Source organism: Rattus rattus, chromosome 2 (genome assembly GCF_011064425.1).
Source record: "Rattus rattus isolate New Zealand chromosome 2, Rrattus_CSIRO_v1, whole genome shotgun sequence".
In the NCBI taxonomy this organism is placed as follows: Eukaryota; Metazoa; Chordata; class Mammalia; order Rodentia; family Muridae; genus Rattus; species Rattus rattus.
The window spans coordinates 104,994,775-105,018,809 of record NC_046155.1 but is presented as its reverse complement, the minus strand read 5'-3'; the positions used below and the strand labels follow the sequence as shown (position 1 = coordinate 105,018,809).

General features: G+C 37.2%; 1 protein-coding gene and 1 pseudogene across 1 annotated transcript; both read left to right on the top strand.

Annotated features, from left to right (window-relative positions):
• Positions 1–17,137: 17,137 nt before the first annotated feature.
• LOC116894161 lies at positions 17,138–18,068 on the top strand (annotated as a pseudogene).
• Positions 18,069–22,853: 4,785 nt separating this feature from the next.
• On the top strand, positions 22,854–23,804 carry LOC116894160 (olfactory receptor 2AG2-like). The gene has a single exon (XM_032895878.1). The coding sequence runs from the start codon at positions 22,854–22,856 to the stop codon at positions 23,802–23,804; it is 951 nt and encodes a 316-aa protein (XP_032751769.1).
• Positions 23,805–24,035: the final 231 nt, after the last annotated feature.

Below are 24,035 nucleotides of genomic sequence, written 5' to 3'. Positions count from 1 at the left end.
TGATCTGAGCAATTATTTCTTAGATCCAACCACCAAAACACAGACAACACCATGTAAGTTTTGAATGATAATTAGACTAAATCATACCAAGACTAGCTGCAAATATTTAAAACACATTTGTGACATTTCCAGTGTAGGGCCAGCCTATTTTTAAAATGTTTTCTTTCTTTTTTTTCAGTGCTGAGGACTGAACCCAGGGCCTTGCACTTGCTAAGCAAGTGCTCTACCACTGAGCTAAATCCCCAACTCCTAAAATTTTAATATGCATTTATATCTTCAAGAAAAAAATGAACGTGAAAAAAGAAGAAAATATGAAAAAAGTAAATAATCCATTTCAAAAACTATTAAATGTAATGTTATAAATCATACATTGAATATTATATTTAATAGTTCTTGAACTATTAAATTAAACAGAGAAAATGGTTGTCAGGTTGTGGTAGAAATTTCTATGTTCTTCTAGTCACCAGAATGTAACACACTGATCTTAGCATGGCTCCAAGCCTCAGACTATAGCATGAACAGGACTGACTTAAAGCTTGGGCCCTACAAAGTGGCATGTGGGATCAGGTTCAAGAAAATGCTAGTTTTGATTTTCTCATTTTGTCTTTAAGTCTACATTGATCCTAAACACACTAATCCCCTTGGTCATAGAAGACAAAATGAACAAGGCATAATTATGCATACTTGTAACCCCAGCACTCAGGAAGTTGAAGAAGGCAAATCATAAATTTTAATACAGACTATGCTGCACAGTGAGATCCTATCTCAATAAAACTTAACAAACTGGAATCAATTAAACATTCAAAAAACCCAGAGTTTTGGACACTCCAATGTAAACTATTTCTTTTTAAAAAATTTTTGCAATATATATACATATATATATATATATATATATATATATATATATAATCCTAGTCATGCTTTTCACCTCCCTAGTTGTGATTACCTCTCCATCTGCCCATCTTCAGCTCATTTTCCTCTCCTCCCCCTCTCTAACAGGCAAACAAAGACAAGCAAACGAACCCAAACCCAACAAACCAATACCTGATCTCATGTGGCTGTGTGTGAATGCACCTTCAAACATGCCTTGCTAATTACTACAGGCCATTTCTCATGTGCATATATAATATACACATCACACAATCTGACCATGATGGGACAAAAACTGCCTTGTTCTTGGTATTTTTACAATAATCTTTATAGGTTATGATCAACTGATATGTTCCATTATTACATTCCCATTGCACTTCAGTTCTATTTACCATCAAATTTCTCCACCTGCTTACTTCCCTCTCTTACTGATCTCATACTCCCTCAAAATAGTTACCTTTCTGTCTCTTGTCTGTCTGCTGTCTGCCTTTGTCTGTCTCTGTCTCTGTCTCTGTCTCTGTCTCTGTCTCTGTCTCTGTCTCTGTCTCTGTCTCTGTCTCTCTCTCTCTCTCTCTCTCTCTCACACACACACACACACACACACACAAATACAGATTTGCACATGTTAAGGTCTAGGTAAAATATTCTGGCCTAGATGGAATGTTAAAGCCTAGGTAAAATGTTAAGGTCTAGGTAACTGTTACCTGGCTAGCCTGCCATTTTGTGCTGTTACTAATATTATAAGGAAACTTTCTCATGTGTTGTTTCTGCTGTTACCAGGAAACTTTCTCATTCCCAAGTTGATTACATATTCTGTTATGTTCTGTGCCCTTGGAAACCAATCACAATAGAAGTCAATAGAAGTGCTTTGTAGTTACACACAATAACCCGAACCAACCACCAAGCAGCACTTCTTGCACTTGTGTAGGATATTTACATTTATAACCTGCCTGGGACAGATACCAATACAAGAGAGATATCTACATGTATTAGAACAAAACTTCAGTTTTGAGTAGAGGTTGAGTAAAGTTTAAGTTCCCAAAACCTCCCTGGGAAGTGACATCCTACTTGTCAGAAAGAGATAAGTATGTCAGTAACTGACATACTAGTTGGCAAATTAAGACATGAACGTTAGACAAGTTCCATTCTGGTAGACAAGTTAAGAGATTAATGCCAGACAAAGCAAATCCCCTTACTCAACCAATGGCAATGGGATAAATATACAGCAAAGATATGTTCCTAAACAAATCCCCCTACTCCTAAATCCTGATTGGTGAAATTAGTTGGAACAAATGTTTGTAGATCTCAGGCTTAAAAAGCCCTATGGTATCTTGACTCAAGGTCATGGTACAGCTTCGAGCCTGAATCATGTCCATGATCCATCCATCTTGGGGAGTGGCATTAAATAAACCATCCCTATGTGAGTGAGATCTTTCTCTGAGTGAGTGGTTTGTATGGCAATGCCCAGAGCCCAACACACATGAAAGAAATCATTCAATATTTTATCTTCCTCCATCTATTGCCATTTGCTGGTTTCCATAACATATTTTCAGTGCTGATATTTCACCTTCTCAAATGACCTACACTCAAATTTAGTTTCTACATAGGACAGAACATATATTATATTTGCCTTTCTGAGTCTGTCTTATTTCACATAACAAATAATCTCTAGTTTTATACACTTTATCAAAAATGGCATACTTTCATCCTTTATGCCTGAGTAAAATTTCATTGTGTTTAATTGCACTGTTTTCTTCACCTATTCATCTGTTGATAGGTACCTAATCTAGTTTCTGTTCTTGGTTATTGCTAATGCATTTTAGATTTATACCTATAACACTTACCAAAATCTATAGGTCAACCAAACTAAACATGGTAGTATTGGTACCCTGACTTTCAGGCACAACTTCATGGGTAAGGTATTCTATCTTTTGCTTGGGTAGATCTAATAGTCATATTCCACTTTGTTTTCTAATTGATCCACTGAGGCCATTTTATTTACAGTATTTATGTTTGTTTCCAAATTCTTAATTTCCTTGTTGACATTTCTGACTTACTGCAGACTTTCCATTTCTGTTGATGACTTAACATCAGTTTGATGAGTCTTTATCGTTCTTGCTGACTTTTTTCCTCAATCATGGGCCAATTTAATGATTTCATTCATGTGCTAGTTTATACCCATTTCATATCATACATAGACCACTTTTAGTACTAAACTTTAATGATCCTCATCTACCATTTTGTACATCTTGTCATCTATAAATTTGTTAGTTGAGAGTTAAAAAGATCCTGTGAAGAAGTCACAGTGCCTTTTCATGTTTCATCTTTTGGTTTGGATATCACTGATGGTTTTATTTGAGGGCATTTTAAATGACTTACACTGTTTTGAAATACGGGTAATAGAATTTCTGCTATCCTAAACAATACACTAAAGAAGCCCAGGATATCTTTGACTTACATAATGGACAACAAAGCAAATGATGGTATTGCCAGAGAATTAAAAGATAGAATAAAATTTAGATAATATTCTGAATATCCCAATCAAGAGCTGATTGCCCACAGAAATTTTGGATGCTGTATTTACATAACAAGCATCAGCATATGTGTGAAAACTGCTTGGTGGTATTTACATTTTCCTTATATTTACCTTACAATTTTCCATTCCTTTGGATTTTTTGGTTGTTCATTTGTTTGTTCCTTGTTTTCAGTGAAACCACTTCCCTGACTTGTCTTGGATTCATAGTTGCTTGTTATATTAACATTTTATATAGAATTATTCAATTTGTCCATTCTCTTGTATTTCTTTTTTTCATAAAGAATTCATTTTATTTTCAAATATTTTTATTGCTTCTTTTCCTTTTTAAAATTGAAAAACAAAACAGAAATTGAGAAATATCCCGAGTTTTCCTGAACAATTACAAGTGACCTTGGTAAGCAAGTCAGTCCTGATAGAGGAAAGTTTGGAAAGATTTCATATAGATGAAGATATAGAACAATATTAACCAAACTGTTAATATAAATTATGAAGAGGAAAGCCAAACTCCATTACTTTTATTAGGTTATAATAAAGGTGTTCATGTATTACTTCAGATCATGCTTTTAAGAAGATGTAGAAAAAATTATCCTGGAAGACTGTTTTTGAAATTTTCAATTCCACCTGTCTTCTGCCTTAGTTTCCAGTCCCCAGAGGGAAGATGTTTGCTTGTCAGAGATCAAAGCATTTACCCTCTGCAAATCAGGTTTTAATGAAGTTAATTCTTTTATTTATTTATTTATTTATTTATTTATTTATTTCCATTTTTTAAAAAAATGTGTGTTTCTTATTTATGTTTCAAATGTTATTCCCATTCCCAGTTTCCTGACCATCGGCCACTTAAGTCCTCCTCCTCCCCTTCTGTAAGGATGTTCCCCTCTCCATCCATGCCCCCTTACCAGGCCTCCAAAATCCCCTACACTGGGGGGTCCAACCTTGGCAGGACCAAGGACTTCCTCATCCACTGGTGCCCCAACAAGGCTATTCACTGCTAAATATGCAGTTGGAGCCCAGGGTCAGTCAATGTATAGACTATGGGTAGTGGTTTAGTCCCAGGAAGCTCTGGTTGGTTGGCATTGTTGTTCTTATAGGGTCGAAAACCCCTTCAGCTCTTTCAATCCTCTCTAATTTCTCCAATGGAAGTCCCGTTCTCAATTCAGTGGTTTGCTACTAGAATTCACCTCTGTATTTGACATGTTCTATCTGTGTCTCTCAGGAGAGATCGATATCCGGTTCTTGTCATAATTCATCCATCTTATCTAGTTTTGGTGGCTGTATGTATACACACACACACACACACACACACACACACACACACACACACACATAGGGGGCAGGTTCTGACTGACCGTTCCTTCAGCCTCTGCTCTAAATTTTGCCTCCCTATACCCTCCTATGGATATTTTTATTCCCCTTTTTAAGAAGGAGTGAAGCATCCCCATTTTGGTCATCCTTCTTGGGTTTCATGTATTCCGTGCACTTCATCTTGGGTAATTTGAGCACTTGGGCTAATATCCACTTATCAATGAGTGCATAACATATGTGTTTTTCTGTGATTGGGTTACCTTACTCAGGATGATATTTTCCAGTTCAATCCATTTGCCTATGAATTTCATGAAGTCATTGTTTTAATAGCTGAGTAGTACTCCCTTGTGCAGATGTACCACATTTTCTGTATCGATTCCTCTGTTGAAGGGCACCTGGGTTCTTTCCAATATAAATAAGGCTGCTATGAACATAGTGGAGTACATGTCTTTGTTGTATGTTGGCTCATCTTTTGGATATATGTCCAGGAGAGGGATAGCTGGGTCCTCAGTTAGTGCAATGTCCAATTTTCTGAGCAACCTCTAGACTGATATCCACAAAGATTGTACCAGTTTGCAATCCCACCAGCAATGGTGGAGTGTTCCTCTTTCTCCACATCCTTACCAGCATCTGCTGTCACTTGAGTTTTTGATCTTAGTCATTCTGACTAGTGTGAGGTAGAATCTCAGGGTCATTTTGATTTGCATTTCCCTGATGACTAGGATGTTGAACATTTCTTTAGGTGCATCTCAGTCATTCGATATTCCTCAGCTGTGAATTCTTTGTTTAGCTCTATACACCATTTTGTAACAGGGTTATTTGACTCTCTGGAGTCTAACTTCATGAGTTCTTTGTATATTTTGGATGTTAGCCCTCTATCTGAAGTAGGATTGGTAAAGATCTTTTCCCAATGTGTTGATTGCCTTTTGCTCCTAATGACAGTGTCCTTTGCCTTACTGAAGAAAGTTTGCAGTTTTATGAGGTCCCATTTGTCGTTTCATGATCTTAGAGCATAAGCAATTGGTGATCTGTTCAGGAAATTTTCCCCAGGGCCATGTATTAGAGATTCCTCCTCACTTTTTCTTCTATTAGTTTGAGTGTGTCTTATTTGATGTGGAGGTCCTTGATCCACTTGAACTTACCTTTGTACAGGTCAGTAAGAATGGAACAATTTGCATTCTTCTACATGATGAACTCCAGTTGAACCAGTACCATTTGTTAATAATACTATCTTTTTTCCATTGTATGGTTTTGGCTCCTTTGTCAAAAATCAAGTGACCATATGTGTATTGGTTCATTTCTGGGACGTCAATTCTATTTCCCTGATCTATCTGCCTGCCTCTGTACCAATACTATACAGTTTTTATCACTATTTCTCTGTAATACTGCTTGAGTTCAGGGATAGTGATTCTCCTGGAAGTCCTTTTATTGTTGAGGATAATTTTAGCTGTCCTGTTTGGATTTTTGTTATTCCAGATGAATTTGCAAATTGTTCTGTCTAACTCTCTGAAGAATTGGATTGGTATTTTGATGGGGATTGCATTGAATCTGTAGATCGCTTTTGGTAAAATGACCATTTTTACTATATTAATCTTGCCACTCCATGAGCATGGGAGATCTTTCCATCTTCTGAGATCTTCAATTTCTTTCTTCAGAGACTTGAAGTTCTTATCATGCAGATCTTTCACTTGCTTGGCTAAAGTCACACCGAGGTATTTTTTTTTTATTATTTGGGACTATTATGAAGAGTATCATTTCCCTAATTAGTTTCTCAGTCTGTTCATCCTTTGAGTAGATGAAGGCTACTGATTTGTTTGAATTAATTTTATACACAGCAACTTTGCTGAAGTTGTTTATCAGGCTTAGTAGTTCTCTGGTGGAATTTTGGGGGTCACGTAAGTTTATTATATAATCTACAAGTAGAGATATTTTGACTTATTCATTTCCAAATTGTATCCTTTTGACCTCTTTTGTTGTCTGATTGTTCTGGCTATAAGTTCGAGAACTATATTGAATAAGTAGGACAAGAGTGGGCAGCCTTGTCTAGCCCAGGTTTCAGTGGGATTGCTTAAAGTTTCTCTTCATTTAGTTTAACATTAGATACTGCTTTGCTATATATGGCTTATATTATGTTTAGGTATAATTCCTAATTCTTTAATTAATTCCTATTCTTTCCAGGTCTTTTATCATGGAGGGGTGTTGAATTTTATCAAATGTTTTCTCTGCATCTAATAAAATGATCATGTGGTTTTCTCTTTGAGCTTGTTTATAAAGTGGATTATGTTGATGGATTTCCATATATTGAATGATCCCTGCATACCTGGGTTGAAGCCTACTTGATCATGGTGTATGATTGTTTTGATGTGTTCTTGGATTTGGTTTGCAAGAATTTTACTGAGTACTTTTCAGTCAACATTCATCTTTTTAAAATTTTTTTTATATTTTTTTCCGTCGACATTCATAAGGGAAATTGGTCTGAAGTTTTCTTTCTTTGTTGGGTCTTTGTGTGGTTTAGGTATAAGAGTAATTGTAGCTTCACAGAAGGAATTTGGTAGTGTTCTGTCTCTTTTTATTTTGTGGAATAGTATGGACAGTATGGTATGAGGCCTTCTATGAAGGTCTGATAGAATTCTGCACTAAACCTATCTGGTTCCAGGCTCTTTTTGTTTGGGAGACTTTTAATGACTGCTTCTATTTCTTTAGGAGTTATGGGGTTGTTTAGATGGTTTATCTGTTCCTTATTTAACTTTGGTACCTGGTATTTGTCTAGAAAATTGTCCATTTCCTCCAGATTTTCAACCTTTGTTGAATATAGGCTTTTGTCGTAGGATCTGATGATTTTTTGAGTTTCCTCTGATTCTGTTGTTTTGTCTCCCTTTTCATTTCTGATTTTGTTAATTTGGAACCAGTCTCTGTGACCTTTGGTTAATCTGGCTAAGGGTTTATCTATCTTGTTCATTTTCTCAAAGAACTGGCTTTTGGTTCTGTTGATTCTTTGTACAGTTCTTTTTGTTTCTACTTGGTTGCTTAAAGCTCTGAGTTTGATTATTTTCTGCCTTCTATCCCTCCTTTTTGTTCTAGAGCTTTTAGGTGTGCTGTCAAGCTGCTGATATATTCTCTCTCTTGTTTGTTTCTGCAGGCACTCAGAGCTATGAGTTTTCCTCTTAGCATAGCTTTAATTGTGTCCCATAAGTTTGGGTATGTTGTACCTTCATTTTCATTAAATTCTAAGAAGTTTTTAATTTTTTTCTTTATTTCTTCCTTGACCAGCTTATCATTGAGTAGAGTATTGTTCAACTTCCTGGTATATGTGGGAATACTTTCCTTAATGTTATTTAAGACCAGCCTTAGTCCATGGTGATCTGATAGGATGGATAGGATTAATTCTATCTTTCTGTGTCTGTTGTGGCCTGTGTTTTGTGACCAATTATATGGTCAATTTTGTAGAAGGTACCATGAGGTGGTGAGAAGGCGGTATATCATTTTCTTTTAGGATGGAATGTTCTATACATATCTGTTCAGTCAATTTGGTTCATAACTTATGTTAGTTTCTCTATGTATCTGTTTATTTTCTATTTCTATGGTTTGTCCACTGATGAGAGTGGGGTGGTGTTGAAATCTCCTACTATTATTGTTTGAGATGCAAAGTATGCTTTGAGCTTCAGTAAAGTTTCTTTTATGAACCTAGGTGCCCTTGTATTTGGATATTTAGCATTGAGAGTTCATCTTGGTGGATTTTTCCTTTGATGAATATGAAGTGTCCTTCCTTATATTTTTTGGTGACTTTTGGTCAAAGTAGATTTTATTTGATATTAGAATGGTTACTTCAGCTTGCTTCTTTGGACCATTTGATTGGAAAGTAGCTTTCCAGCCTTTTATTCTAATGTAGTGTCTGTCTTTGTCTCTGAGGTGTGTTTCCTGTATGTAGCAAAATGCTGTGTCCTCTTTAAGTATTCAGTCTGTTAATCTATGTGTTTTTATTGAGAATTGATTCTATTGATGTTGAGAGATATTAAGGAATAGTCTTTGTTGCTTCCTGTTATTTTTGTATTTAGAGGTGGGATTTTGTTTGTGTGCTTCTCTTTTGGTTTTGTTGCAAGGAGATTACTTTCTTGCTTTTTCTAGGGTGTAGTTTTCCTCCTTGTGATGAGTTTTTCCATCTATTATCCTTTATAGGGCTGGATTTGTAGAAAGATATTGTGTAAATTTGTTTTTGTCATGAAATATCTTGGTTTCTCCCTCAATGTTAATTGATAGTTTTGCTGGATATAGTAACCTGGGCTGGCATTTGTGTTCTCTTAGAGTCTGTATGATATCTGTCCAGGATCTCCTGGCTTTCATGATCTCTGGTGAGAAAGTCTGGTTAATTATTTTATGTCTGCCTTTATGTGTTACTTTACCTTTTTCCCTTACTGCTTTTAATATTCTGTCTTTGTTTTGTGAATTTGGCATTTTGACTATTATGTGACAGGAGGAATTTTTTCTGGGCTAATTTATTTGGAATTCTGTAGGCTTCTTGTATTTTTATGGGCATCTCTTTCTTTAGGTTAGGGAAGTTTTCTTGTATAATTTTGTTGAAGATAGTTACTGGCCCTTTAAGTTGGGAGTCTTCGCTCTCTTCTATACCCATTATTCTTAGGTTTGATTTTTCTCTTTGTGTCCTGGACTTCCTGTGTGTTTGGGGCTAAGAGTTTTTTCCATTTTCCATTTTCCATTTTCTTTGATGGTTGTGTCAATGTTTTCTATGGTATCTTCTGCTCCTGAGACCCTCTCTTCGATCTCTTGTATTCTGTTGGTGATGCTTACATCTATGACTCCTGATCTCTTCTCTAGGTTTTCTATTTCCAGGGTTGTCTCCCTTTGTGCTTTCTTTATTGTTTCTATTTCCATTTTTAACTCCTGCTTGGTTTTGTTAATTTCCTTCTCCTGCTTGTTTATGTTTTCCTGTAATTCTTTAAGGGATTTTTGTGTTTCCTCTTTGAGGGCTTTTACTTGTTTATTAGTGTTCTTTATTTCCTTAAGGGAATTATTTATGACCTTCTTAAAGTCCTCCATCACCATGATAAAATGTGGTTTTAAATCTAAATCTTGCTTTTCCTGTGTGTTTGGATATCCAGTGTTTGCTTTGGTGGGAGAACTGGGCTCTGATGATGCCAAGTTATCTTGGTTTCTGTTGCTTGGTTTCCTGTGCTTGTTTCTCACCCCATCTGGCTGTCTCTGGCATTAGCTGGACTTGCCATCTCTTAGAGTAGTTTTCCTCTTGTATCAATAATGTAGGCAGAGAGTAGTCTCCTCTGATTTCTCAGGAGTGTCCACACTTCTGAGGGTCTAGCCTACCCCCTTCCCCCAAGGGGATTTGGATGCAGCGAAGTGTTTGGATGGTTCCATTCAGGCACAAACCTGGACTGCCGGGCTCCTGCAGCTGAGCGCTCCTATATTCCTGTGTTCAGAGGCACTATGCAGTTTCCTCTTGGGCCAGGGATGTGGGCAAAAGTGGGCAGAAGTGGCCGTCTGTCCTGCAGTCTCAGGATTGCCCACACTTCTGGGTGTTCAGCTCTCTCTTCCACTGAATTTGGGAGCAAGGAGCTGTGGGCTTAGATCAGAAAAGTTCTGGCTCTCTTGTATTTCTTAATCTGGTCAGGAATGTTGTCATTTATCTTGTCACCTAGAAGGCAACTTTATAAATACATTTTGGCATGCAGCCAGGTTTTGCTTGTTCTGAATGTGTATGGACAAAAATATTGTCCATCCTGTGAACTTCATTACAGAAGCTGTGTGCTAACTCAGTTCTCATTTTGAGCTGTTCCAGAGACTCTACTGAAGCCTCCATTCCAGCAGTCTGGGTCTCTGTTCTGTGCCATGTTCCTATAGCATGATTTTCCCATGTGATTATGAGGAGATTGGGGGGCATTTTAGGCACAAATTCTGAAAGCCCTTAACTTGGGAGGTTCAATAAAAAAATTTTCCCTCCTACCTACATATTCTGCACCCACAGATTCACCAACTATAAGTCAAAATTGATTTTTAAATATACACATCTGAAACTTATAAGGATTATTTTAAGTATTATAATAATCTACAGAACTTAAGGTAGAAGGGAATGTATACATAGTTTATGAGTAGATATTAATTACATAAGAGATGAGTATTCCAGGATATCTAAAGACAGACTGTACCAAAGTCCCTGCTGATAGTGAGGCATTAATACAATTTTCTCAGCTGCATTTTATGTTAGAATGAATGCTGAATGATGCTCTACATTAAGAATTCAAAGACTTGGAGACACCATATGATCACAGGGTGACTTAGTTTGATATCAGATGAGATTCAAGTATCTTAGTAACAGATGATTATTTTAGTCCCCCTGGAATATTTTCTTGTAGAATGAGTTTTTAAAAAGTTAACAATCTGGGTGCTCCAGGGAACTGTCTGGTAATAACAGCTCTTAGGAACTCACATTTGAAGACTTCCTGGATGAAACTAGTTTATGCTGGTGTCTCTTAGTTGAGTCTCTTCACATACAGCACTTCCTGCATTAGGAAAGAAGTTCCAGATGATGTCCCAGCCTCACCATAGTTGGGAAACAGCAATGGATATTACTTGTTAGGGTAAGGCAACACAGGCTGCAGACACCAAAACTCCCCTTGTCACTCTCCTTCCATCACTGGTCTCATTGTGCTGTGTTCATAACTGCCAGTGTTCCAGGTGAGAGTAGGGAAGATGCTGAGGGGAAAGTACTCCTTCTAAGGAATTTCCATTCTCTTCACCTTTGCTCTTCCTGGCGCCCACATTCTCCTCTGCCCTTTGCTGGTTCAGTGCATCCACTTTGGTATTTCCTTGTTCATTTTTTCTGTTGTTTGAATTTCAATTCAGGCAAGTCGAGGATGCAATCTGAGGTTCCTACACTGGAAAAGCATGTGGGAAACCACCTCCCTGTCCTTTTCAAACACAGTTTTGTTGCTTTGTTTTTAAATTGATGTGCTTCTGTGAAAGTGTCTACATGAGATTCTTTGTTATTTTGTTAAGCTACCTTTTATTTAATAATTAGTTTGTGCCAGACAATGTTGAACTACAAGTGATAGAAATAAATGTATCTTTAAAGAATTTTGAGGCACCAACCCACTCTACGATCATGGAAATATATATTGGATATTTTTAAAATTCATGTGAAAATTATGTGCCAGATTTTATGGATACTGTGAAGGTAATAGACAATCTGCCTATGTATTGAATAGAAAATTTCAGGAAGCATTTACATTAAAGCTGATTGTAAAGACAAAGCCAAAGGGACCAGAACCATCCCTTTAAAGACTGTGAATCATCTGAAGGCCATCAAAAGGAGTTGAACTTTCTTTATAAAATGAGTTTGTTCTTGAGACCTATTTGTCATGTTGACTTCAGGATTTACTGTGTACTATAAATATGTGTTTTTAAATCTTCTTGCTTGAGGGAAAATGAAATGATTAAGTGAATATTAAGTATACTTATCACTGTCAAGCTGTAATCCACTTGTTCAGTGTTTTCAATTCAACCTCAAGTATTTTATAATTTGAGATAAACATTGAAAGTCTGTAGTGATACCAATAGTGTTTTATAGTGATTTTCCTGCCCAGACAGAGTGGTGACAATATGACATAAAAACATCCACAATGTTAGATGATAATCCTGAAGATGTGGTAGATCATGAAATCGATGGCACTGATATGGTATGTCCAACAACCAATTACAGGAGAGGTTTTTAAAGAAGTATTTACACTTAATATACCAAATACCATAGAAAATGAAGAAGTTATGGAAAGAGATAAGATCTTTGTTTGATTTAAAAATTATCACAATTACAGTCTGGGAGTTAATGAGACTGGAAAATTTTCAGTAGTGAATGGTGTACAACATAAAAAAAAAACAGACACAGCAGACACAGAGGGTTCTGAATGTGTACAATGAATTCACTAATTAAATCACAGATAAAAACATAGGAACAAGAGTGTCACAGAGCCAATGCAATGTTTACCCTCTCTTGTCAGGCAAAAATAATTTTAGGACATTATGGTTTTAAAAACCACAATATTTATACTTGTCACCACATTAATTAGAGATTTTTTATCCATACTCACAACTGATCTCTAACACATTTTCACTTTATAGATCTGCAATTCTACAAACTGGACAAAATCCTGCAATCCCCCTTATTTACCGTCACTGGTTACTGTGAGTCTGACTATTTATATAGCACACTTGAGAGAATCACAGTGTTTCCCTTTTGTGACTGTTCCGTTTCACTGAGTAAATGGTTAAGACTTCTCTACAAAGTAGATTATGACAGGATTCCCTCCTGTTTTTATAGCTAACCAAACCAAAACAAAGGATAACACTTCTCTCTCAATGTGTGCTAGACTTGTTTCAACTGTTTGCCTGTTGGAGCTTTAGAGTGTTCTTTACTTCTCCCCTTTAACAATGTTAGAATAGAATTAGTAAAAAAAAAGTCATATCAAGAAGAAAACAGCAGAAAGTCTTCAAAGAAGGCTGTAGTGTGTGTGATAATGCCTGCAGGGGTGCCAAGACTATGCAACTCCATGCTGTCACCTACAAGTTTATAATAGGAAACCACAAAATGAGTTACAGAAAAAAAATCAAGCAGTCTCACAATGTTTTAAGTAACATTTAGGATTTCATGTTGGGCTGGCTCTCTTTGACTACACGCAGTCTGCAGGCCCCGGGATGGACATCTCTGGGGGCATAGTGAAAGTTCATTTGACTTTTGTACTATTCCACCATTGACCAGCTGTATGACCTTACTGGCTTCTCAGGAAGAGGTGGTGCGTATTATGACCAAGAATATGAGGCTTCCATCATGGGAACTTGATTTCAGTCTACACACTGAAAACCTAGAAAGCTGTCTTTAATCTGAAGCTTATTTCAATTAGCTGCATAAAATGTAGAGAGGGTAACTTATGAAAACATAAATGTTAGAGAATTATAGTGTAAGGTGTACATTTTTTTTCTTTTCTTTTTTTCAGAGCTGGGGACTGAACCCAGGGCCTTGCGCTTGCTAGGCAAGAGCTCTACCACTGAGCTAAATCCCCAACCCCAGGTGTACATTTTTATGTATTTTCTTTTTTATGAAATCTATTACTTTATATGAATATATTTTTCTGAATTTACATTTATCTGAATATATGTGGTTGTCTTTTTGCTTTTTATTTTTTATATTTTCTTTTTTATTGGTTATTTTATTTATTTACATTTCAAATGTTATCTCCCATCCCAGTTTACCCTCTGAAAACCTCCTATTCCACCCCCATCCTCTGCTTCTATGAGGGTGCTTCCCCCACCCACCCACCCACCCACTCTCGCCTTACTGTCCTAACATTCCCTTACACAGAAGCATCAGACCTTCACAAGATGAAGGACTTCCCTTTTCATTGATGCCAGATAAGGCCATCCTCTGCTACATATGCAGCTAGAGCCATGGGTCCCTAATACTCATGTATTTTCAGTAATTAGAAAAACCTCATTAGCATATCATATATTCAAAAATACCATCTGTAGGTAAATAACTGAGGCATCTAATTTTAATTTGGCTGTGCTAAATTGTGATCTACTATAACTGCCAGGTCATATTGTACTCCTTTCTCCCACAGTATTTATCACCTACTTCTTTATTAGTTGACCATTACACATCCATAAAGACTTGTTAATGTTTGCTCTGTCATCTGTCATATAATTTCTTCATTTCCTTATTTCCACTGTATTTTGTCATAGTATATTCTTAAATCATTCGAGTCAAAATTAGAATTTCCTTTTGAACTTTGAGCCTTTATAGTCAGACATAGGAATCTTATCCTTTATGGAGCCAATAAAGCAACACCTTATTTTGAATATATATATATATATATATATATATATATATATATATATATATACATTTATGTATGTTTTTCTGTGTGCAGTGCAGCAGTGCATAAACAATCATGCTGAAAATCTGAAAACATTATATCTTTTCACTGTGATAAACTGAACTTAGCATTAGCCTATCCCTCAGGCAGCCTCTTCTGTCTGACTCCTAATACTTATAGTATCTGCTTTGACATACCCTGACTTTATTTTCACTCTATTGTCTATGTTTCATTCTTACATGTTTTCATTTTAATTGTTTGCTTATTTAAACATTTCATTATGTTTTCTCATAGTATGTAGATTAAATTTGAAATTAAAACAATTATCATATATAAGTACAAAGAAGAATAGGTCTCTACTGAGCCATGTTTCCTGTGCTCCCACTAGATTCCTCCACCCCAAGGGTCACCCCTATTCATCAACATAGTGGTATTTGTTGTGGGTTCACTAAAAATTCACTATTTTTCTAGGGCATAATAATAGTTTATAAGGATCCTCAAAATAGATATTTTATCTTTTTATTTTATCTTTTTTTCTATTTTTCTTTTATTGAAAATAGATTCTTTTCACATTACATATACTCATTATGACTTCCCCTCCCCCTAGTCCTCTAAGATCTGCACCCTATATGAATTGACACCCTTCTGTTTCTCTGTAGGAAACAACAGATATCTAAGGGATAATAAAAATAAGATAAAATGTAAACAAACAAATAAAAACATGACAAGACAAACAAACAAAATGAAGAAAAGTCAAAGACAAAGCACAAGAAACACATACAGATGCAGAAACACACACACATTCAGACATACAACCTTGGACGCTGCCCCCCAATATAGCCATGATAAATACATAAAGTATAGTATTTTATTTCTAACTTTAGACAAATGTAAATGTCTAGTTTCTGATAATGTTAATTTCTTGTTAAGAGATACAATAATAAAGAAGGGCATAAGTAGTAGACTTTTTATTTAAATTTTATTCTTCTGAGAATTTCATACATGAGTATAGCATTTTCATTATTTTTACTTCTCTCCTATTGTGCTTCCTCCCATGACCTCTACTCCCTCATATAAGCCCAGAGTTAACTTGTAGTTTTTAAAAGATCCACTACCAAATTATCTGCAAGTGATATTTGTCACATTTCTCAATATCTGCCCTTTTAATAATTCTCATTGCAATGCTAATACATTGGAGATAAAACTAGAGATATGTTTGATTATTGTTTGTCCATATATTGATAACTCTGGCAGGCAGAATAGCTCTAACACCCTGGCAATAGAGAAGGCCTTTGAGTTCATTAAGACATATGAGCTACAGACAGAGGGAGATCAAAAGACCTTAACCTTCTCTACAGGAAATTCTTGAAGAAAGAAGAAAACCTTGCAGAGAGTCAGAGGTACTCTGGGTTACTAGTATGATACTATTTGGAGTCGTTTTTACATTTAGTAATATAGGAATAATAGTAACTATATATTGCATATTTAAAGTGGCTTAAAGGTGAAGGAAATGAAATTGTTAACAATAATGGCCACTAGGGGATAGCATTTGTTAGAAACTGGTGTCATAAGTGCTGAAGGACCATGTGCAAGAACTAGAAAATCGTGCAGAAGACAGACTTTGGATATTTGAATGATGCTAAGTGTAACAGCAAAAGAGTCAGCTATTTTATTGATAACCCACAGAATTCTCTTTATATTGGAGATAGATGAATTTGAGCGATTGACAGGATCATAAAATACTAATCCCTTTATTATAACTATATATTTATTCCTTACTCTAAAGAGCAATTCTTGCTGGGTGGTGACAGCTTATGCCTTTATTCCCAGCACCTGGAAAGTAGAGGCAGGTAAATCTTTGTGTTCAAAACCAATCTGATCTACAGAATAAGTCCTAGGGCAACCAAGACTGGCTCAGAACGAAAGAAAGAAAGAAAGAAAGAAAGAAAGAAAGAAAGAAAGAAAGAAAGAAAGAAAGAAAGAAAGAAAGATAGATAGAAAGAAAGAAAGAAAGAAAGATAGAAAGAAAGAAAGAAAGAAAGAAAGGAAGGAAGGAAGGAAGAAAGAAAGAGAGAAAAAAAGAAGTAAAAAACAAAGCAAACAAAAAAGAATGATATTTTTAGAATTATTTTGCTAGTAATGAAAATTACAGGCTTCATAAAGATCATGAACATTTCTCAATGTAAACATAACTAGTTCAGATTATCGTGTTTGCTCTCCAGATTTACATAAAGATGGTGTGCTCTGAGCAGCAGCACAGCCCTCTTGGCTCACTGGAGGAACAAAGGAGGGTTGGTGAGGGAACATACTCAGAATCCTTTTTACACTAAAAGATGCAAAGGGAAAAGAAAAAAGAAAAACTTTTTTCTGTTGTCAGACCACACAGCCCAAAAGAAAGCCCAGTCTTTCACAACATGGAAATAGTTTTATAGAACTGAATGGTCCAATTTTGAATAATAAAATAACCAATTACGTAAATGTTCTGACACAACTGGTGTTTCTTTCCTTGACACTCTTCTACAGAGATAAACAACCATTCATGGGTGAAGACAACGGAACTTCTGTGACAGAATTCATCTTCCTGGGCCTCTCACAGGATCCACAGACCCAAGTCCTGCTCTTCTTCCTCTTCCTCCTCATCTACCTGCTCACTGTGCTGGGAAACCTGCTGATCGTCGTGCTCATCCACTCAGACCCCAGACTCCACACCCCCATGTACTTTTTCCTTAGAAACCTGTCCTTTGCTGATCTCTGCTTTTCTACTACCACAGTGCCCCAGGTCCTTGTGCACTTCCTGGTGAAGAGGAAGACCATTTCTTTGCTGGATGCCCACACAGATAGTCGTGTTGTTGCTTCTGGTAGGATGCACAGAGTGTGCGCTGCTAGCAGTGATGTCCTATGACCGCTATGTGGCTGTCTGCAAGCCTCTGCACTACTCCACCATCATGACACACTGGGTATGTGTCCAGCTGGCTGCAGGGTCCTGGGCCAGTGGTGCATTTGTGTCCTTGGTGGATACCACATTCACATTGCGTCTTCCTTACCGAGGAAACAATGTCATTAACCACTTTTTCTGTGAGCCTCCTGCCCTCCTGAAGCTGGCTTCAGCAGATACCTACAGCACAGAAATGGCCATTTTTGCAATGGGCGTGGTAATCCTCCTAGCACCTGTCTCCCTCATCCTCACCTCCTACTGGAACATTGTCTCTACTGTGATCCAGATGCAGTCTGGGGAGGGTAGGCTCAAGGTCTTCTCCACCTGTGGCTCCCACCTCATTGTCGTTGTTCTCTTCTATGGCTCAGCAATATTTGCCTACATGAGGCCCAACTCCAAGATAATGAATGAAAAGGATAAAATGATCTCAGTGTTCTACTCAGCAGTGACCCCGATGCTGAACCCCATCATATACAGCCTGAGAAACAAGGATGTCAAGGGGGCTCTCAGGAGAATAACTTTAAGATAGTTCCAGGGCATGGGATTTTAAGCCAGTTACCACTGCAGAATATAGAATAAGAGATTGCTAAGTGTTTCCATGGTAATCCATTTTCAATATTTTCATGTGTGTGTGTGTGTGTGTGTGTGTGTATTGCTTATTCAACTAGGTCAATAAATTTCACAGTAGATGGTTAGACCTAAGGAGAAAAAAATCAAATGTAATGAAAAGAAAATGAGAAGGAAACATAAAGGATAGAGTATGTAAGCAAACAATAAATGGTGAATAGCAGCAATCAGTACATATGTAAAATTCTAGCACAGCACTTATGCCCTTTGGTATTTCAGTCAATAGTCAACTTTATTCTCATGTACATTGTATACATTTTAGATATAAACATAAAGTAGTGTTGTATTTTTCAATACTGTCTATAATTCTGAACATAGCATTTTTCTGAAATTTAAAGCTGCTCTTGAGCAATAATAGATAGTATTTTTCTTAAAGGACAGGGAAGGATTGGCAGGAAGAAAGGGGAGAGAAACTTTTTAGTTATATTATAGTTTCAGAAATTAAAAAATAAAGCTAAGCAAAAAATTTAGCATAAAAGGGTAAGGAAAATATGTAGATTGAGAAATGATTTAAATATCAAGACTAAACTTCCCAGTATATAATTACAAAAAGGCCAAATTAAAAATCACTAATTTGTGCTCTGAATTTGCTGCTATTGTGTCCCATTGGATTTCATTTTCATTAAGTTCTCAAAAGTTTCTAGTTGTTTTTTCTTTATCTTGATCTATTTTTTTTTTAAATTTTGAGTTGTTTAACTTCCATGAGTTTGTATACGTTTTGCCTTTGCAATTAATATAAATATTCAGCATTAATCTATGATGACCTGATAAAGCACGGGTTGTTATATAAATTTTCCTATAGCTATTAAATTTCCTTTGTATCCTTGTATGTGGTCAATTTCAGAAAAATTCCATGGAATGCTGAAAAGAAAGTGTATTGTTGAGTGTTTTGGTGGAATGTCCTATAGATGTCTGCTAGGCTAATTTGATTTATAATATTGGGTTACTCCAGAATTGAAAGCAGGGTTTGAAGTATCCACTATTCTTGTGTGAGAGTCAATATATGATTTTTGTACTATTTGTTTTATGAATTTGTGTGCCCATCTGTGGGTCTGTCCTACCGCTGGGCACAGCTTAGGGAGGCAGAAGATGGGGATTTCCGATGTGCTTATCTTACACTGATGTCTGGCAGGGCAGGTGTAGGTCTCCAAGGAAGTGCCAAGACTTCAGTCTGACATCTAAAAAAGCTGGAGCTGGCTTGGGGGTCCCTGGACCTGAGATGAGGTCAGGGTCAAGGAGGTTCTCTGACTCTTGGACATCCAGGCACCACTGGGTCCCAGAAGATGAGAGAATGGAGTGGAAGACCCACAATCTAGGGACAGTCTCTAGCCCAGGGCTAGGGGAAAGGGGAGCTCCAGCTTGTGTCAGAGTTGATTGTCCTTAGTGTGGCAGAGGCAGGCTAGAAGTGTAGAGAGGCCTTCTACAGGAGAATTAAGCTGTGGTTCTATAGTCGAATGCCTTCTCCATGATTCCCCTTGGTTCTTAATTAAAGAGACAGTTCATTGGTCTAAACTGTTTATTGGCCATTCATTGTGGTAAATGGATAGTGGAAAATGGATGCATATCATATCATACTCATTTTTTAGGGAGGACCTGAGAATAAACACTTTTTGCAGGGAGGAGTGTCTGGGAAGGAAAGCATATTGACTAAGCCCTCAGGGCCTCTATGTACCTCATTAGCATGGAGAACTCTGCTCTAGGCTAATCACAGGTCACATTTTTGTTGGATATTTTTTATTTGCATTTCAAATGTTATTCCCTTTCCTGATTTCCCGAACATAAGCCCCCTCTCCCATCCCCCTTCCCTTCTGTTAAGGTATTCTACTTCCCCAACCTCACCCCCTTCCCGCCTCCCCACCCTGACATTCCCCTATTTCAGCCTTGGCAAGACCAGGGGCTTCTTCTCCCATTGGTGCCCAACAAGGCCATCCTCTGCTATATATGCAGCTGGAGCCATGGGTCAGTCCATGGTTAGTCCCTGGGAGCTCTGGTTGGTTGGTATTGTTGTTCTTATGGAGTTGCAAACCCCTTCATCTCCTTCAGTCATTTCTCTAACTCCTCTTATGGGGACCCTGTTCTCAGTTCAATGGTTGGCTGTGAGCATTTGCCTCTGTATTTGTCATGCTCTGGCTGAGCCTCTCAGGGCCCAGCTATATCAGGCTCCTATCAGCATGTACTTCTTGGCTTCATCAATATTGTCTAGTTTTGGTGGCTGTATATATATATATATATATATATATATATATATATATATATATATATATATATATATATATATGGGCTAGGTCCCAAAAGTTTGGAACAGAGACAGAAGGAATGGCCATTCAGAAGTCACATTTTCTTATGTGAGGAATGTGGCATGGGTTCCAGACCAGGAATCTGGCAGGGAGTGGGGAGTTGCCTAAGCCTCAGGTATGTGCCCACCAAGTCTTTGGGTTTCAACCTGCTCTACCTTACTAAGCTTCCTGGCATGGTTTTACTGTTTAACACCCTTCTGTTTGGTGAATAATTATTCAAAATTGTAAAAACCTTTTCAGAGTTTTTCTTCTTTTAATGAGTATATTGTATCCTTCTATGTATTTGTTTTGTTTTGAAATCATTTTGTTAGATATTAAAATTTCTATGCCCACTTTCTTTTCTTTCTGATCATGCCAGTGGCTAGAACTTTTGAATCCTCCCCTTATATAGTAACCAATTAACATCTTCAAACAAAGAGTTAAAGCAATTCTTCACTGAAAACTAAAATAAATCTATATTATCCTTAGTCTTTGTGGCAGTGGGTATTAGATCTAGAGTCTTGAACATGTTCAGCTAGTCACCAACCATTGAGTGATGTGCTTTAACATTGAACAATATCCTCAGCCCAAACTAACTACACTTTTAAGTACCATTCTTAGATACAGCAGTACTATACTGGGAGTTCAATTAATATTTCTCATGTTGGGTACGTTGCCCTTATAGAGATAAAAATCAATAGCTAATTTGTTTTTCTTTTTACTTTTGTATAATTATTTTCATTGATCCCTTTATCATCACAATAGAACAGACTTACTCTTTTTCTTAAAGTTGATACAAAAAATATGACCTCCCTCAGGGCAGATTTCTAAAAATTTACAGGTAGAATAATTTTAAAAGGAACCAGAGAATAAAGGGGGTATAAGAGAGAACATATATAAGATGCAGAAATTTATAACAGAGTTGAAATATCGTGAGCAGGTACAGGAGGGAAAGTGGAGAATGGAACCCCATGGAGGCCTTGAGAAATCCTTTGTAACTTGACAAAGGGTGCATTGAGGATCCTAATTGCTTGGGCCAGTCTTCAATACCAGCTCTTCCATAGGGAATTTTTGATTAAGACCATGTAGGACAGAATAAGTTTTGTACTCAAGAGCCAAAGCAATGAATTAAGTGTACAGAGTGGCAGTCCAGGGGACATGCCTGGGAGGATTCATTAAAATCCAGTTTCCAAAGCATTTTCATGGAATATATCGCCTGGGAGGATGACACTGTCAAACCTCCCACAGGAAAAACGTCACTGCTGCCCTTGAGACATTGAGGTTAGTCATCATTGGTTTTCTTTGAGCAGTCTTGGCCATACTGCTTTGCTTTTTATTGTGTTTATCTTAGATTGTGGAAGCCTGGCAGGGGATAAGACATGAAATCCTGAGCTCATACACTCAAAACATTCATCCAGAGCTGTAGTACTCAGTAAGATTCTCCTACATAGAAACTGGATGGGAGACATAATGGAAGATTCATATTCTTGCTTTCAAAGGATCTCATACTGAATTCTCAGATGACCATCTGCACTAATCTTCCTCCATTGAAGGACTATCAGTGCCAGCATCTAGAGGGCCTTTGCCCCTTGATCTTAGTCACAAATCTTCATCCTATTCTTCAGAAGAACCTCTTTTTCTCAGAATTTTATACAGCTTAATTCACCAAAGAATTCTAAATTACTTTGTGTGGTCTGGAATATATATCTTTTGCTTTTGGAGGTAAGGAAGGGTTTTGTTTCTGATTTAGGCAAATACGTGTAGAGGCTTTGAGTATCGAGGTACATTTTGAAGAACTCAGTCGTCTGTCAATTGCAAAATTCTCTAATTTCTGACTCACTCCTATTTGTTATCTAGACATCTTGCCTGCACACAAGCCAGTACAAGTGGAGACAGTATCATTCATTGTAAAACACTGATGAGATCCGAGTTAATAGAATTCTAAACCCCAGGTAATAAATCTCAGTATTTCCCTTTGGTATGTCTTGATTTTTCTGGACTCCTAGAATTTAATGAAGATGCTTAAATTAATGTTACACCAAAACAAAAATTACTTAATATCAGTTGAAGTTTCTTCCTTTACTTACGTGACTGCTCGCCTTTGAATTACAACAGAAAAGCCATTAGAAATAAATTTTAAAATGTAAATACACTGAGCAGTGACGTGGAATAATATTTATGGAAACATTCTTTATGATGCCTTAAAGAAAGTAAATTCTACATACCTTGCATGCCTCTTGCCCATTTATTTGATGGTTTTTCATAATTCAGAAATTAGAAATTACATTCAACGGTACAGCTGTTTGTCACTCCACAGTGACCTGCATTAATTCAGGTGTGGGTTTAAATATCTTATAATGGCTTGCACTAAGAATTGATCTATTTCTAGGCAGTTAATGATACCACCCAGAATGGAGCTCTGGAACACCACCTTGGAAAGTGGTTTCATCTTGGTGGGGATTCTGAATGGAAGTAGCTCTCCTGAACTGCTCTGTGCCATAGTCACAGCCCTGTACATATTGGCACTGACCAGCAATGGACTACTACTCCTTGTCATCACAGTGGATGCCCGGCTCCATGTACCCATGTACTTCCTACTTAGGCAGCTGTCTCTCATTGATCTCCTTTTCACATCAGTTGTCACTCCCAAGGCTGTTATGGATTTTCTTTTGAAAGAAAACACTATATCCTTTGGGGGATGTGCCCTGCAGATGGCTCTTGCACTGATGCTAGGCAGTGCAGAGGACCTCCTTCTGGCCTTCATGGCCTATGACAGGTATGTGGCCATTTGTCATCCTTTGAACTACATGATCTTCATGAGTCCTACAGTATGCTGGTTCATAGTGTCCACATCATGGATCATGGCATCTCTGACTGCAGTAGGTCATACTGTATACACAATGCACTTCCCTTTTTGCATGTCCCAGGAAATTAGACACCTGCTCTGTGAGATCTTGCCTTTGCTGAAGCTGTCCTGTGTAGATACCTCCCAATATGAGCTCATGGTTTATGTGACAGGAGTGACATTCCTCTTGCTCCCCCTTTCTGCCATTGTTACATCCTATACACTAATTCTGTCCACTGTGCTGCATATGCCTTCAAATGAAGGGAAAAAGAAAGCCCTTGTCACCTGTCTTTCTCACTTGATGGTGGTTGGAATGTTCTATGGTGCTGCCACCTTCATGTATGTTCTACCCAGTTCACTGCACAGCACCAAACAAGACAATATTACCTCTGTGTTTTACACAATTGTCACCCCAGCTCTGAACCCCCTCATTTACAGTCTGAGGAATAAGGAAGTTATTGGAGCTTTGAGAATGGTACTGGGCAGATACATTCTGCCAGCACACCCTAATATTTAAGGAGGATTCATGGCTTGCCTTTGAATGTTTCTTTTCCAACCTAAATTGTGATATTCAGCCATCCTTTAACATTATAGATATCTGAGATAATACATACACTTTAAAATTTGTCCTTAACTTTCTACTGTATAGACGGTGTGTATAGAGGTTTAATAGGTTAATTTTGTGGTTGGGAAGTATCTGGATGAATTATCAAGTACACATAGTTGGGGATTCACTTTCCATTTCAAC